This window comes from Stegostoma tigrinum, chromosome 3 (genome assembly GCF_030684315.1).
Source record: "Stegostoma tigrinum isolate sSteTig4 chromosome 3, sSteTig4.hap1, whole genome shotgun sequence".
In the NCBI taxonomy this organism is placed as follows: Eukaryota; Metazoa; Chordata; class Chondrichthyes; order Orectolobiformes; family Stegostomatidae; genus Stegostoma; species Stegostoma tigrinum.
This window is the reverse complement of record NC_081356.1, coordinates 54,670,101-54,684,330: the sequence shown is the minus strand read 5'-3', so window position 1 is coordinate 54,684,330 and position 14,230 is coordinate 54,670,101. Positions and strand designations below refer to the sequence as shown.

Genomic DNA, 14,230 nt, shown 5'->3' with positions numbered 1-14,230 from the left:
ACGACCTAAGTATAGAGTACTGGGATTAACATCAGACATACACATGTAATAATCATATCAGAGTCACAGTACAGAGAGCTGAAACAGAAGCTTAAATCTAGTGTGAAGATAATACCTGAATTTTCAGATGCCCAGGAAATTAAAGATTCTAATGGGCAATTCCCCTGCACCTGAAACCCTCTGAATGTATTCAGTTAAATCAGAGAATTCAATGGATTCCACAACAACAACTATATAACGACTGAGGAAAAATTAGATATTTAAAAATCTAGTCAAACCTGGGTTACTATTAGACTCATCCCACTTACCACACACTCCCCTAACCACACACCGCCAGACTCCTTACAACATCCAACACCGACCCAACATTCTCTCTTCACTAGGACCTGACACCAGTCCATGTTTCCAAACCAAACAACTCCATTCTCCTGCCATACCTGATTTCTTCTGTCTCTCTAAGATTACAAACATACCTCACACTCATGGTTTCAATACAACCACTCTTCTTCCAAAACCCAGCAATCCCTCTTCCTCTGGAACCCAAACCCCACCTCTTCACACTGATCCCGATGTCCCTACCCATTCTAATCTGCCCTAAAGGAGAAATGGTACTTCACTTTCTTGGTACCCCAGCACTGTCTCACCTTGTACAATTGGTACCTGGCACCCTAACCTTACACATAACTAGATGTTTACCTATTCACATCTGTAAAATAGTTATCTGTAAGGCTGGGCATTTAAATCACAGATTATGGCAACTTCTTTCATGGAAAGAAGGGATGTTGATTGCCTTGTCTCATCTAGCATGACAAGGACACAGTTGCATTTAAGGTATACTCTGCATTTCTGAAGGCTCAGCTCTTTCTTCATGTGAGTAGGTAGGAGGGAAGTGGCAATCCACAGAAAATGCAACCCAAAGCATGCATTGAATAAATTGTAAATAAAAGGTTCTTGCAGAAAATTCCATGTGTTCCAGCACTATTTCTTGAGGAGTTGAAACAGAGTTAGACTCGAAGAAACAACAAAATATATTGCAAATAATAATGGGGAGATAGGAAGACATAATAGGGAAATAATAAGTCAGCTCAGAAGGATTTGATAGCTCTTAAGGAATATCTTAAAAGAGGAAGGCACAGTGGGGTGGAGAAGTACACATGTAGGGAGGGAATTCTTAGGACCTAAGCAACTAAAGGCACAGGCACCAACTGTAGAACAAACAGTGCAGGGGATGCTATACAAGAGACTAAAATCAGAGAAATACAGATTATGTAGAGCTTTGTTTGGACTGGAGGAGATCACAAAGAAAGAGAATGGCAAAGCTGTGGAAGGCTTTAAAATGCATTTTCATAAATTAGTTTATAAATTTGATGTGAATAGCATACTGACAAAATATTTTCTCATTCTTATTCGGGTATATTTCCATTAAGGTATAAAGTTACTGAATGAGAGACTGCCTTAAAACATATAACAGCAGTCATTACCTCGATGATTCACTGGGTCCTTTGCCACATATGCAACATAGTCTGTGGTGTCCTGTCACATTAAAAAAAAACAAAAATATGTTAATAGAGTGAAAGGAGATTTAGAAATCAATACTTCATTTCATTCTCCACCAAGAAACATTCATATGAAAGGAAAAAAGTTACAAACTCTGAGATGCTTTTTCATTATTTTCTACATGCACTCCATTTGAGTAAAGGCAATCTTTGTCAGGAAAGTTACTGATCAGAATTAAATATTAGTGAAACATTTTTTATGAATATTTCATTTCAATATGAATGATGACACACTGGACCACAAGTCGTGTCATCAGATACATATTTTGACTGTGCATCTGAGCAAAAATCTAGTATTATACATTGGTCAAGCCTCTAATCTATAAAAACCACATTGTAACATGAAAGGAGGACATACTGGAGTCTATGCTTTGCACATGATTCAGAAATGGTTGTGTGTCATACACACAGATATCTCAACGTTCTAGGATCCAGATATTAACAGAAGGTGCAAGAAGATGCAATTAAGTCAGGTGACATATAAATAAATATGGAAAACTTATTTTCAGTAGAAAGCAATTTCAAGTAGGTAGGGGCAATTTCCAGTTATATATAGTCCTGCTTTGACTGTGCCTGATGTTCTGCAACTAGTTCTGGGAACCACATGATAGGAAGGATATATTGTCCTTGGCGTTCATTACAGATTTACCAAAGTAATGCCTGGACTCCAAGGATTAAGCTATGGAGAGAAATTAAACTGGGGCTATAATCCCTGGAATTTAAAAGATTAGGAGATGATTTGATTGTAGGATAGATTATTTAAAAAATCTTCATTTAATGAGAGAGTCTATATCCTAGTGCATAGTCTGAAAATTAGAACCAGACCTTTAGGACCAAAAATATGAATAACAGTAGAAAAATAATGTTAAAAATGTTGGAAATGCTTAACAGTTAGCCAGCAACAGGAGACTGGAACAGAGTGGATCTTAATGCAAGACCAAACTGTGTCAGGCAGGTTGCCCTGAATCTTGGATTTGCACTCAATTTTGTTAGCATGGGATAATAAAGTGAACTGAGAGTCCATGTGATGATGCTACATCAATGGTGCCCAACATTGCCTTACAATACAGAATTAGGCATTTTAGGTCTTCCACAATTTTAATAGTGTGGGACCAATTTTGGAGGGCAATTTGAATCACAACAGAACAGAAGTGACATGAGCCATGTGAAGATCATGGTTTGGAGGTGGGAACCTATTAAAGATAAGTACAGAAGCTGTTGCCTAGTTTAGATGTCCAAGCTATATATTATTTTAAAACAGCGTGTATTCGGTTTGTGATAATGGGAACTGCAGATGCTGGAGAATCGAAGATAATAAAATGTGAGGCTGGATGAACACAGCAGGCAAAGCAGCATCTCAGGAGCACAAAAGCTGACGTTTCGGGCCTAGACCCTTCATCAGAGAGGGGGATGGGGTGAAGGTTCTGGAATAAATAGGGAGAGAGGGGGAGGTGGACCGAAGATGGAGAGAAAAGAAGATAGGTGGAGAGGAGAGTATAGGTGGGGAGGTAGGGAGGGGATAGGTCAGTCCAGGGAAGACGGACAGGTCAAGGAGGTGGGATGAGGATAGTAGGTAGGAGATGGAGGTGCGGCTTGGGGTGGGAGGAAGAGATGGGTGAGAGGAAGAACAGGTTAGGGAGGCAGAGACAGGTTGGACTGGTTTTGGGATGCAGTGGGGGGAGGGGACGAACTGGGCTGGTTTTGGGATGCAGTGGGGGGAGGGGAGATTTTGAAGCTGGTGAAGTCCACATTGATACCATTGGGCTGCAGGGTTCCCAAGCGGAATATGAGTTGCTGTTCCTGCAACCTTTGGGTGGCATCATTGTGGCACTGCAGGAGCCCCATGATGGACATGTCATCTAAAGAATGGGAGGGGGCGTGGAAATGGTTTGCGACTGGGAGGTGCAGTTGTTTATTGCGAACCGAGCGGAGGTGTTCTGCAAAGCGGTCCCCAAGCCTCCGTTTGGTTTCCCAATGTAGAGGAAGCCACACCAGGTACAGTGGATGCAGTATACCACATTGGCAGATGTGCAGGTGAACCTCTGCTTAATGTGGAAAGTCATCTTGGGGCCTGGGATAGGGGTGAGGGAGGAGGTGTGGGGGCAAGTGTAGCATTTCCTGCGGGGGAAGGTGCTGGGTGTGGTGGGGTTGGAGGGCAGTGTGGAGCGAACAAGGGAGTCATGGAGAGAGTGGTCTCTCCAGAAAGCAGACAAGGGTGGGGATGGAAAAATGTCTTGGGTGGTGGGGTCGGATTATAGATGGCGGAAATGTTGGAGGATGATGCGTTGTATCTGGAGGTTGGTGGGGTGGTGTGTGAGAACGAGGGGGATCCTCTGGGGGCGGTTGTGGCAGGGGCGGGGTGTGAGGGATGTGTTGCGGGAAATGCGGGAGACGCGGTCAAGGGCGTTCTCGACCACTGTGGGGAAATACACAGGTCCCAAACCCCAGCTCTTCCTCCGTTACATTGATGACTGTATCAGTGCCGCCTCTTGCTCCCCAGAGGAGCTCGAGCAGTTCATCCACTTCACCAATGCCTTCCACCCCAACCTTCAGTTCACCTGGGCCATCTCCAGCACATCCCTCACCTTCCTGGATCTCTCAGTCTCCATCTCAGGCAACCAGCTTGTAACTGATGTCCACTTCAAGCCCACTGACTCCCACAGCTACCTAGAATACACCTCCTCCCACCCACCGTCCTGCAAAAATTCCATCCCCTATTCCCAATTCCTCCGCCTCCGCCACATCTGCTCCCACGATGAGGCATTCCACTCCCGCACATCCCAGATGTCCAAGTTCTTCAAGGACCGCAACTTTCCCCCCACAGTGGTTGAGAACGCCCTTGACAACGTCGCCCGCATTTCCCGTTCACCTGCACATCTGCCAATGTGGTATACTGCATCCACTGTACCCGGTGTGGCTTCCTCTACATTGGGAAAACCAAGAGGAGGCTTGGGGACCGCTTTGCAGAACACCTCTGCTCAGTTCGCAATAAACAACTGCACCTCCCAGTCGCAAACCATTTCCACTCCCCCTCCCATTCTTTAGATGACATGTCCATCATGGGCCTCCTGCAGTGCCACAATGATGCCACCCAAAGGTTGCAGGAACAGCAACTCATATTCCGCTTGGGAACCCTGCAGCCCAATGGTATCAATGTGGACTTCACCAGCTTCAAAATCTCCCCTCCCCCCACTGCATCCCAAAACCAGTCCAACCTGTCTCTGCCTCCCTAACCTGTTCTTCCTCTCACCCATACCTTCCTCCCACCCCAAGCCGCACCTCCATCTCCTACCTACTAACCTCATCCCACCTCCTTGACCTGTCCATCTTCCCTGGACTGACCTATCCCCTCCCTTACCTCCCCACCTATACTCTCCTCTCCACCTATCTTCTTTTCTCTCCATCTTCGGTCCGCCTCCCCCTCTCTCCCTATTTATTCCAGAACCCTCACCCCATCCCCCTCTCTGATGAAGGGTCTAGGCCCGAAACATCAGCTTTTGTGCTCCTGAGATGCTGCTGGGCCTGCTGTGTTCATCCAGCCTCACATTTTATTATCTTGTATTCGGTTTGTGCTTTGTTTTAAATATATAAGAACCCATTGAATAGTGTGGATGCCAGGTTGTTATCTAAGATGACTGACAAGTTATTTCTGGAAAGAAGAGCACTGTGAAATTTAAAAAGTCTTCAGATGTAGCAACATATTCTATCCAATGGTTAAAAGGCTATTTGATAAAAAATTTTTTTGGCATGAAACATTCCCATTGCTTTGATGTTCTTTCCTCGAATTTCAATTCAGCCATCAATTTAGCAGTTTCAGAGCTTTGGCAGTAACTAAACAACTATGTGTAGACATAGGTTCTAATGTATTCTGCTCAGGAGGGTTTGTTGCCCTAGTTGTTCACTGGGACAACATTAAGGATGCTTGGTCCACCTCCACTCACTGCCAGTTTCTGTTCAGTAGAGCTGCTTATGCAATAATTGAAAAGGATAATAAATCGATAAAATATACCAGCAAAATCAGGCCCATTAGTTCTGCTCAGCATTCGATCATGGCTGATATGTTTCACAATCTCATTCTCCTATGTTCTCCCCTAAACCTTTGATCCCTTACAAATTAAGAACCTATCTATCTCTGACTTATTTACACTCAGTGATTTGGCCTGCACAGTTCTCTATGACAATGAGTTCCACAGATTTGGGTGAAACAATTCCTTCCTTTAATCTGAGGCCGTGCCCTTGAATCCTAGTCTTTACTGTACGTGGAAACATTTTCTCCATGTTGACTCTACCCAGACTTCTCAGTATTCTGTAAGTTTCAATGAGATTCTCCCTCATTCTTCTAAAATCTATTGAGTACAGATCCAGAATTCACAACTATTCCTCAAAAGAATAGCTATTCATCCCTGGGATCACTTTTGTAAACCTCCACTGGATCTCCTCGAACACCTGTACTTCCTTGCTTAGATATGGGGCCCAAAACTGTTCACAATATTCATATGTGGTCTGACAAGGGCCTTATACAGCCTCAGCAGTACATGTGTGCTCTTGTTTTCTAGCCCTCTTGAAATGAATGCTAACATTGCACTTGCCTTCCTAATTGCCAACTGAATCTGCATGTTAACCTTCAGAGAATCCTGAACTAGAACTCCCAAGTCCATTTGTGCTTCAGTTTGCCAGAGCCATTTCCCATTTAGAAAAGAGTCTACACTTCTACGCTTCCTACCAAAGTATATAACCTCATTCTTTCCCACATTGTATACCATCTGCCACTTATTTGCCCTCTCTCCTGGCCTGTCCAAGTCCTTCTGCTGCTTCTCTGCTTTCTAAACACTTCCTGTGTGTCCATTTATCTTTGTGTCATTGAAAACTTAGCAACAATGCCTCAGTTCTTCTGTGCAGGTCATTAGTATATAATGTGAATAGCTGTGTTTAAGTATTTTTTTTCAAAGATTTATGAAATTTTCGAAGAATCACAGATGTTACTATAAAGCATGTAAATTTATATTGGTTACTATAAGTAGAGTGGTGCAATATGATGTTTGGACGTTATGCATTAAAATGGGTATTGGGGGTTTTGGAGGTTGGATGTTTTGTGGGGCAATAAGATAACAGTGAAGCTTAAGGGCCCTCACCATCATCAACAGAATTGGGTCAAAATTTCAGTAAAAACATGTAGATTTTTTAAAATTGACCACCTCAGCATCACCCTACCTCCACCTCTACATTGGGCATACTGCTAAAATGGAAACTAGCTTCAGGATGAACTCTGGCACCCGCAATAAAAATAGCATTGACAGGTACTGGCTGTTAAAGGAGCAATCATGTCCTCAGCAAGTTTCCTGACTCCTGATACAGGTCTCAAAGACAAAAACCCAGTCCAACATTTCAGGTCAATGACCTTTCATCAAAACTGGGTAAAATTAGTAATAAAACAGATTTTAAGCAAGTAATAAGGCAAGGATGCTGTTGAGGAGAGAAGAAGAGGGAAAGTCTATGAAAGGCAGGAGAGATTAAAGCACAAAACAAATGATGGCGCAAGATAAAAGGACTAAAATAAACAAAAGGATGGGTCTACAAGAGTTGTAAATTGTGATCAAGGAATAATCTTATTGAACCATTTATCTAAATGAATTTGGTATGAAACTATGACATAATCTGCTACAATCATTTAAAAGGAGAGGGTTTACTTCTGCCATTCAGGTTCTTATGAGAAAAGATCACAGTGCCAAAGAAAACATTAAAAGCCTACTGACTAAGAAATAACAGCTCTCATGCTTATCACTTCTTCATCACATGATAAGATATAAATCCTGGCTTAAGATGTCACTGAGATCAAGTAATGCCTTACCGGATCACCACCAGATGCAAAGGAAATGGACTGCATATGATGATTTGCTATAATCTGTTGGATCAGAAATAAAAACAAAAAACATTAATCAGAGGACTTTGCCCTTGAAACACCTTCTGAACTAGAATATGTTAAATAATGTCCAAATGGTAAAGCTTGTGAAAAATGAGCAGATGAAGACACACACAAAGGGAAAGCAGTATGATCAAATAATATCATCAGTCATACTAAACCTATCTCTTTGGCCGTTTCCTAGCATTTGTGGTGTTGCAGAAAGAAATAATTATCTGAAATAGGAGATAGCAGGAACTGCAGATGCTGGAGAATCTGAAATTACAAGGTGTAGAGCTAGATAAACACAGCAGGCCAAGTAGCATCAGAGGAGCAGGAAGGCTGACGTTTCAGGCCTAGAAAAATTTTTTTTCTGAAGAAGGGTCTAGGCCAGAAACGTCAGCCTTGCTGCTCCTCTGATGCTGCTTGGCCTGCTGTGTTCATCCAGCTCTACACCTTGTTACATCTGAAATAGGAACCTGCTTTCCTAGAGTTGGCAGAAAGCAATTTTGAGTAGTGATGAAATATCACATCAGAATCATCTCAGCAAAACTCTGTATTGCTCTAATTTCTTTGTAGGTGACTGGAATGTTGCAGTTTCCCCTCTTAGAATATTTCTTGTATTGTGAATTTATAAAAGTCACAAACTCTGTTGTGTGTTCACTAATCCAGTGAGAAAGCATTACCTGACAACAAAATTTGTGTACACTTTGTATATCATATAGCACATGCTTCTCTCATTAATTAAAAAACTTTCCACACCCCTTTCTACAAAATCCTTTTCTGCAACATTTTGTCTTTACGACACAACTCCCTAGCTCAGTCTGAAAGCTTTGCGAATAACACATTGCTATTTGTTAACACCCTGGAGCTTAATGGTGTGCAAGTAAACAGGGAATGGGGACTTTCCAGGCCATCAAACTGAAACAAGCACGAAGTGAAGGAGTCTCACCACCTCGTAATACTGGTGTATATGGTGGGAGTGGGAGCAGGAGACTAGGAAAGCAATAATGATAGTGGATTCTAAAATTAGGGTAACATTAAACATTACTGCAGTTGACACATAAATCCAAGGTAGTATATTTCCTCTCTGGTACAATGTCAAAGACCTTGCTGAGTGAATGCAGAGCACTTTGATGGGAGGGATGTGAACTATTAGCAGTGCTGGTTCATATCACTATCAATGACATAGCCGCACAAAGGGATGAGGTCTTGCAGACAGTTTTTGGGGAGCTAGGAAAGAAACTAGAAAGTGGGAACTTGAAGATGGGATGGTTGGTTCTGTATTACATTCTGGTGGCATGCACTAGTGAATGTAGAAACAGGGGAATAGGGCAGATGATTGGGTGGCTAGAGAGATGGTACAGGATGAAGGACTATTTATTCTGGGAAGTTAGAAGCGCATTGTAGGAGTTAGGGCATGTACAGCGTACATGTACTAATAACTTTGCAAAAAGGTAGCTAATTGGGAGTGAATGGAAATAAGTATGTAACATCAGAAAAAAAGAAAACAAGGTCACAATGGATTGGGAGAAATTGATATGAGGTCAAAATACCAGGACATTAATAGAATAGAAGGTCTATGAGGTCTAAACTTGATTTACTGTAACTGTACAGAGAGGTACCAAAACAATGTGATAGTGACTATGAGAAGCTTTAGTTAGGTGTAAAAGGCAATGTGCAGGAAGATCTCTGAAGTATGTTGACAAGTCTTTTCTACATCAGTATATTTCTAACCTAATGAGGAAAAGACATTGTTGGTTCTAGGGAATGAAGTTGATTAAGTGTCAGTTGAGGAATATTCAAGGGATATAATCATAGGAAAAAGTTTAAGTTAATTATGGAAAAGGACAAGGAGCAATCCAGAGTAAAAATAATTAACTAGAAAGATTGCAATTTAAGTTAGGTTAGAATTTAGTCCCGGGAAATTAAAATCAAAGGTTAGAGAAACTGTAACAAAACTATTGACTGCCTTTGGATAATAAAATGTGAGGCTGGATGAACACAGCAGGCCCAGCAACATCTCAGGAGCACAAAAGCTTACGTTTCGGGCCTAGGCCCTTCATCAGAGAGGGGGATGGGGTGAGGGTTCTGGAATAAATAGGGAGAGAGGGGGAGGTGGACCGAAGATGGAGAAAAGAAGATAGGTGGAGAGGAGAGTATAGGTGGGGAGGTAGGGAGGGGATAGGTCAGTCCAGGGAAGACGGACAGGTCAAGGAGGTGGGATGAGGTTAGTAGGTAGGAGATGGAGGTGCGGCTTGGGGTGGGAGGAAGGGATGGGTGAGAGGAAGAACAGGTTAGGGAGGCAGGGACAGGTTGGACTGGTTTTGGGATGCAGTGGGTGGAGGGGAAGAGCTGGGCTGGTTGTGTCCCCTCCCCCGACTGCACCACACACCTGAGTAATTATTCCAATCACAGTATTCCAGTGTTAGTTAAATTTGATATTACAGTGCAATGTAATAATATATCTTCCTTGCTGTTAGAAGTAGTAGAAGGGAACTAAGTACTCATAATGGGAAGGAATTGGCTGAAGAATGTCAGTTACCATCACATGAATGTGATCTTAGCATGCCTCAATCTCTGCCCCTATATGGCAAATCTGTGAAGTATTTGCTCTTTCTTGTTTCTTTCAGGCATCAGTAACATCTGTACAGTTGACGCCATCAAGAGTCCAGCTCTTTTCTTTTCCACCTCTGAGGAAGAAGCCAAAGAGGCTGCACAGAGGAAGCACAGGTAATGCTGTCTCCTGTGCTGTCTACTAGTAGGGTACAGATACTTCAGTGGGTTGAAGCGAGCCAAGATTTTTTTACGGTAGGGATCAGTCAGAATAAGGGATCAATCTGAACACATCTGACTTTAAGGAAGTACAAAGGGAGCAAAAAGTAATTGTTGAGTCAGGAGGACCAAATGACAAAATTAGCCATCAGAACGTGGGCGGCACGGTGGCTCGGTGGCTCAGTGGTTAGCACTGCAGCCTCACAGCGCCAGGGACCCGGGTTCAATTCCAGCTTCAGGCAACTGTCTGTGTGGAGTTTGCACATTCTCCCTGTGTCTGTGTGGGTTTCCTCCGGATGCTCCGGTTTCCTCCCACAGTCTAAAGATGTGCAGGCTAGGTGGATTGGCCATGCCAAATTGCCCATAGTTTTCAGGGGTGTGTGGGTTATAGGGGGATGGGTCTGGGTCGAATGCTTCAATGGGTGGCGTGGACTTGTTGGGCCAAAGGGCCTGTTTCCACACTGTAGAGAATCTAATAAAACAATATCAAATATCATAAGTCAGCTAATCTTGCTAACATAGCTGCCCTTTCCCATGATGACTGATTCATTTCTAGCCACTGAGTTATCGACTAATTACTTTAGATACACAAACAATGAACTAGTGTTCACCAGTGAAATTAATGAAGAAATGTGCAAAGGTATTGTATTCAGCAAAGTAGTCAAGTAAATCATGAATGGTTGGTATAAAGAGAATGATGATATGAAATTGCAAGGAGTTTTTCCCATATTTTTCACACATAATTGTTGTGCAGGCCTGAGTCATTTTTTTTTTATTCATTCACAGGATATGTGTGTCATCGGCCAGGCCAATATTTATTATACATCCCTGATTGTCCAGATGGCAGTTAAGAGTCAACCACATTGCTATGGATCTGGAGTCAAAAGTAAGCCAGGCCAGGTAAAGATGACAGTTTCCTTCCCTGAAAAACATCAGTGAACCAAATAGGTTTTTCCTAACAATCGACAATAGTTTCATGGTCATCTTTATACTGCTAATTCCAGCTATTTATTCAATTCAAATTCCACTATCTGCCATGGCAGGATTTGAACTCAGGTCCCAGAATATTGTCAGGATCTCTAGATTAATATTCCAGTAAAAATACCACAATTCCATCACCTACGCGTGTGTGTTTGGGATTAAGGGCACACATAGTTAATAACATTTCCTGCAACTTGCTTAAGGATACAAAAACAAAAAAAATTTGAATGCTGAAGGTCTGAAACAAAAACACAAATTGCTGTAGAAACTCAGCAGATCTGGCAGCATCTGTGGACAGAAAGCAGAGTTAACATTTCCAGTCCAGTAACTCTTCCATCACTCTGAAAATAATGGTCATATGTGTCTTGGTTGTGATCACAGCGGAAAAAAGAAATGCACCCCCTCTGTTAAATTTTTAGGTATTGTTAATGTGGACTGACGTACACATGCACCATTTTACATTTTAATTTTTTTTATATAAACTAGGGAGGCAATCTAGTATATTGCAAGAGCTGTATGTTTTGTTATATTGTCCTACCCGTCGGGAAGGTTGAAATGAATGTAGCTCAATAATGCAATTGTTAGAATGTCAGACTTACTCTGAGCAATACACAACAATCAGGCAAACCGATGCAAAAGCTGCCTCATTCACTTCACAACCAATATGCAGTAAACCATGGAAAACATCACCACTGGAGCTGAAATACTGTAAATATCTTTTCCATTTGAACTCATTCAATAAAATAATTATAAAGCAATATAATATCCAACATATATCAGGTATATATTAGTTCTAAGATAGGCCTTTATCAGCAGGAAATCCGACAGCCATTCTAGGGCCCTTATAAAATTGGAGGGCACAAAAAAGTTGGAGATAACTTCTCAACTGAAATTAGGCTTAGAGCAATACAACTTGCGTTAGCTCAAGCCAGAAATGAAAACAAAAAATCACTGTAATTAATTGCATCAATTTGATTTACAAGAACATGCATAGCCTTTGTCTGCCAAGAATTTGTCATTTTTACCAGAGAACAGTGGTTTCACTATCCTCACAGCATTGTTGTTTATTTCTACATATCATTGTTAATTCTGCAGTACTGACAACTCAATTTGTGGACAATGTAACTCGGCTACTAAAAGACTGAACTTTGCATAGAAAGAAATTGTAATATCAGCTTGTTACTTAGTATTTTCAGCATGATGCAGTTGCACAACTAATTTCACAAGAATATATTTCACATGATCGTTATTCCCTCTCTTCTGACACTGTACAGGTAAGCAGCTCTTGCAGCACTTTGATAGTGTCCCTACTTCTGAGCCAAGAGGCCTGGGTTCAAATCCTACCTGCTCCAGAATTTTTTAAATAGCATCTCTGAACAGATTGATTTGAAAATATCTACTACGCAGTCAATGAGCCAGTGATTTAGGAGGGAGGTGGGAAGAGTGCACGTGACTTTTAATTACGTCTTGTAGCTTGGCATCCAGCTCATTAGAAGCTGCACACCAGAAGGAAAGCAAGAGTTTTATGCTAGAGATAATAAATGAGAGAAAGTTGTGGATGAGTATAAGTGGGTAGTGAGAAACAAGATTTGAAATGAGATTACAGTCGTCTTTAACAATTTCAGTGCTACCACTGGCTATAGTTTCAGCCATAGCTACTCAAAAATGATAAGCATTATCTGCTCCACGGACATGCAGATGTGTTTTTTTCCCCATCCTTCCTTCTCACCCCAGTTTGTGTTGTTTTCTCTCAGCCTTCCCAGTTTGTGGTTCTGTACTCCATTAACAAATTGGTGCTGCTCTCAGAACGTAGAAAGTTATTGATTTCTATTTGATTTTTGTTGGCCCCATTGCCAGTACCATCACCAGAAAAGCAGAATTTTTAATTCTTTTGTCATTGAATAGAGGCATCAGTGTTTAGGCCAGCATTTATTACCCATACCTAAAATTCCCGGGGAGCAGTTAAGACTCAACCACTTTGCTGAGAGTCTGCAGTTACACGTCAGTCAGGTCTGGTAAAAACCTAATCTGGAATGCGGAGGGGTTGAAAGCCCTGTGCAGTTGATCAAATCATTGTATCTGAGTCAGAGAATTGTAGGTGGCTTGGTTCACTTCATGACATGATCATGTAAGTTAAATCAACAGTTCAGTGCAATACTAAAGCAGGACTGCATTTTGATTTAACAAGGTGTAGAGCTGGATGGACACAGCAAGCCAAGCAGCATCAGAGGAGCAAGAAGGCTGATGTTTCGGGTCTAGACCCTTCTTCAGAAATAGGTGAGGGGAAGGGGGTTCTGAAATAAATAGGGAGAGGGGAGAGGCTGATAGAAGATGAATAGAGGACAAGATAGGTGGAGAGGAGACTAACAGGTCAAAGAGGCAGGAATGGAGCCAGTAAAGGTGAGCATAGGTTTGGAGGTAGGGAGGAGATAGGTCAGTCCAGGGAGGACGGACAGGTCAAGGGGGCAGGATGAAGTTAGTAGGTAGGAGATGGGGGTGGGGCTTGAGGTGGGAGGAGGTGGGGATAGATGGGAGGAAAAACAGGTCAGGGAAGCGGGATGAGCTGGGCTGGTTTTGGGATGTGGTGGGGGAGGGGAGATTTTGAAACTTGTGAAGTCCACATTGATACCATTGGGCTGCAGGGTTCCCAAGCGGAATATGAGTTGCTGTTCCTGCAACCTTCGGGTGGCATCGTTGTGGCACTGTAGAAGGCCTAGGATGGACATGTCATCTCAGGAATGGAAGGGGGAATTGAAATGCTTCACAACTGGGAGGTGCAGTTGTTTACTGCGAACCAAGCGTAGGTGTGCTGCAAAGCAGTCCCCAAGCCTCCGCTTGGTTTCCCCGAATGTAGAGGTAGCCACAACGGGAACAGCCAATGCCAAATACCACATTAGCAGATGTGCAGGTGAACATCTGCTTGATGTGGAAAGTCTTCTTGGGGCCTGGGATGGGGTTGAGGGGGAGGTGCAGGGGCAGACGTAGCACTTCCTGTGGTTGCAGGGAAAAGTACCAGGTA

The 14,230-nt window shown here is 42.5% G+C and overlaps 1 protein-coding gene across 8 annotated transcripts in view; it reads right to left on the bottom strand.

Moving 5' to 3' along the window:
- The window catches only part of LOC125450720 (SHC-transforming protein 3), a 218,444-nt gene that overhangs the window by 89,831 nt on the left and 114,383 nt on the right, over window positions 1–14,230 (bottom strand). For all 8 annotated transcript variants that reach the window (XM_059644608.1, XM_059644607.1, XM_059644605.1 and 5 more), the window contains 2 exons: window positions 7,405–7,458; window positions 1,482–1,533 (listed from right to left, as the gene is read on the bottom strand). In XM_059644608.1, coding sequence (XP_059500591.1) covers window positions 1,482–1,533; window positions 7,405–7,458 — 106 coding nt within the window. The remainder of the gene's footprint in view (window positions 1–1,481; window positions 1,534–7,404; window positions 7,459–14,230) is intronic.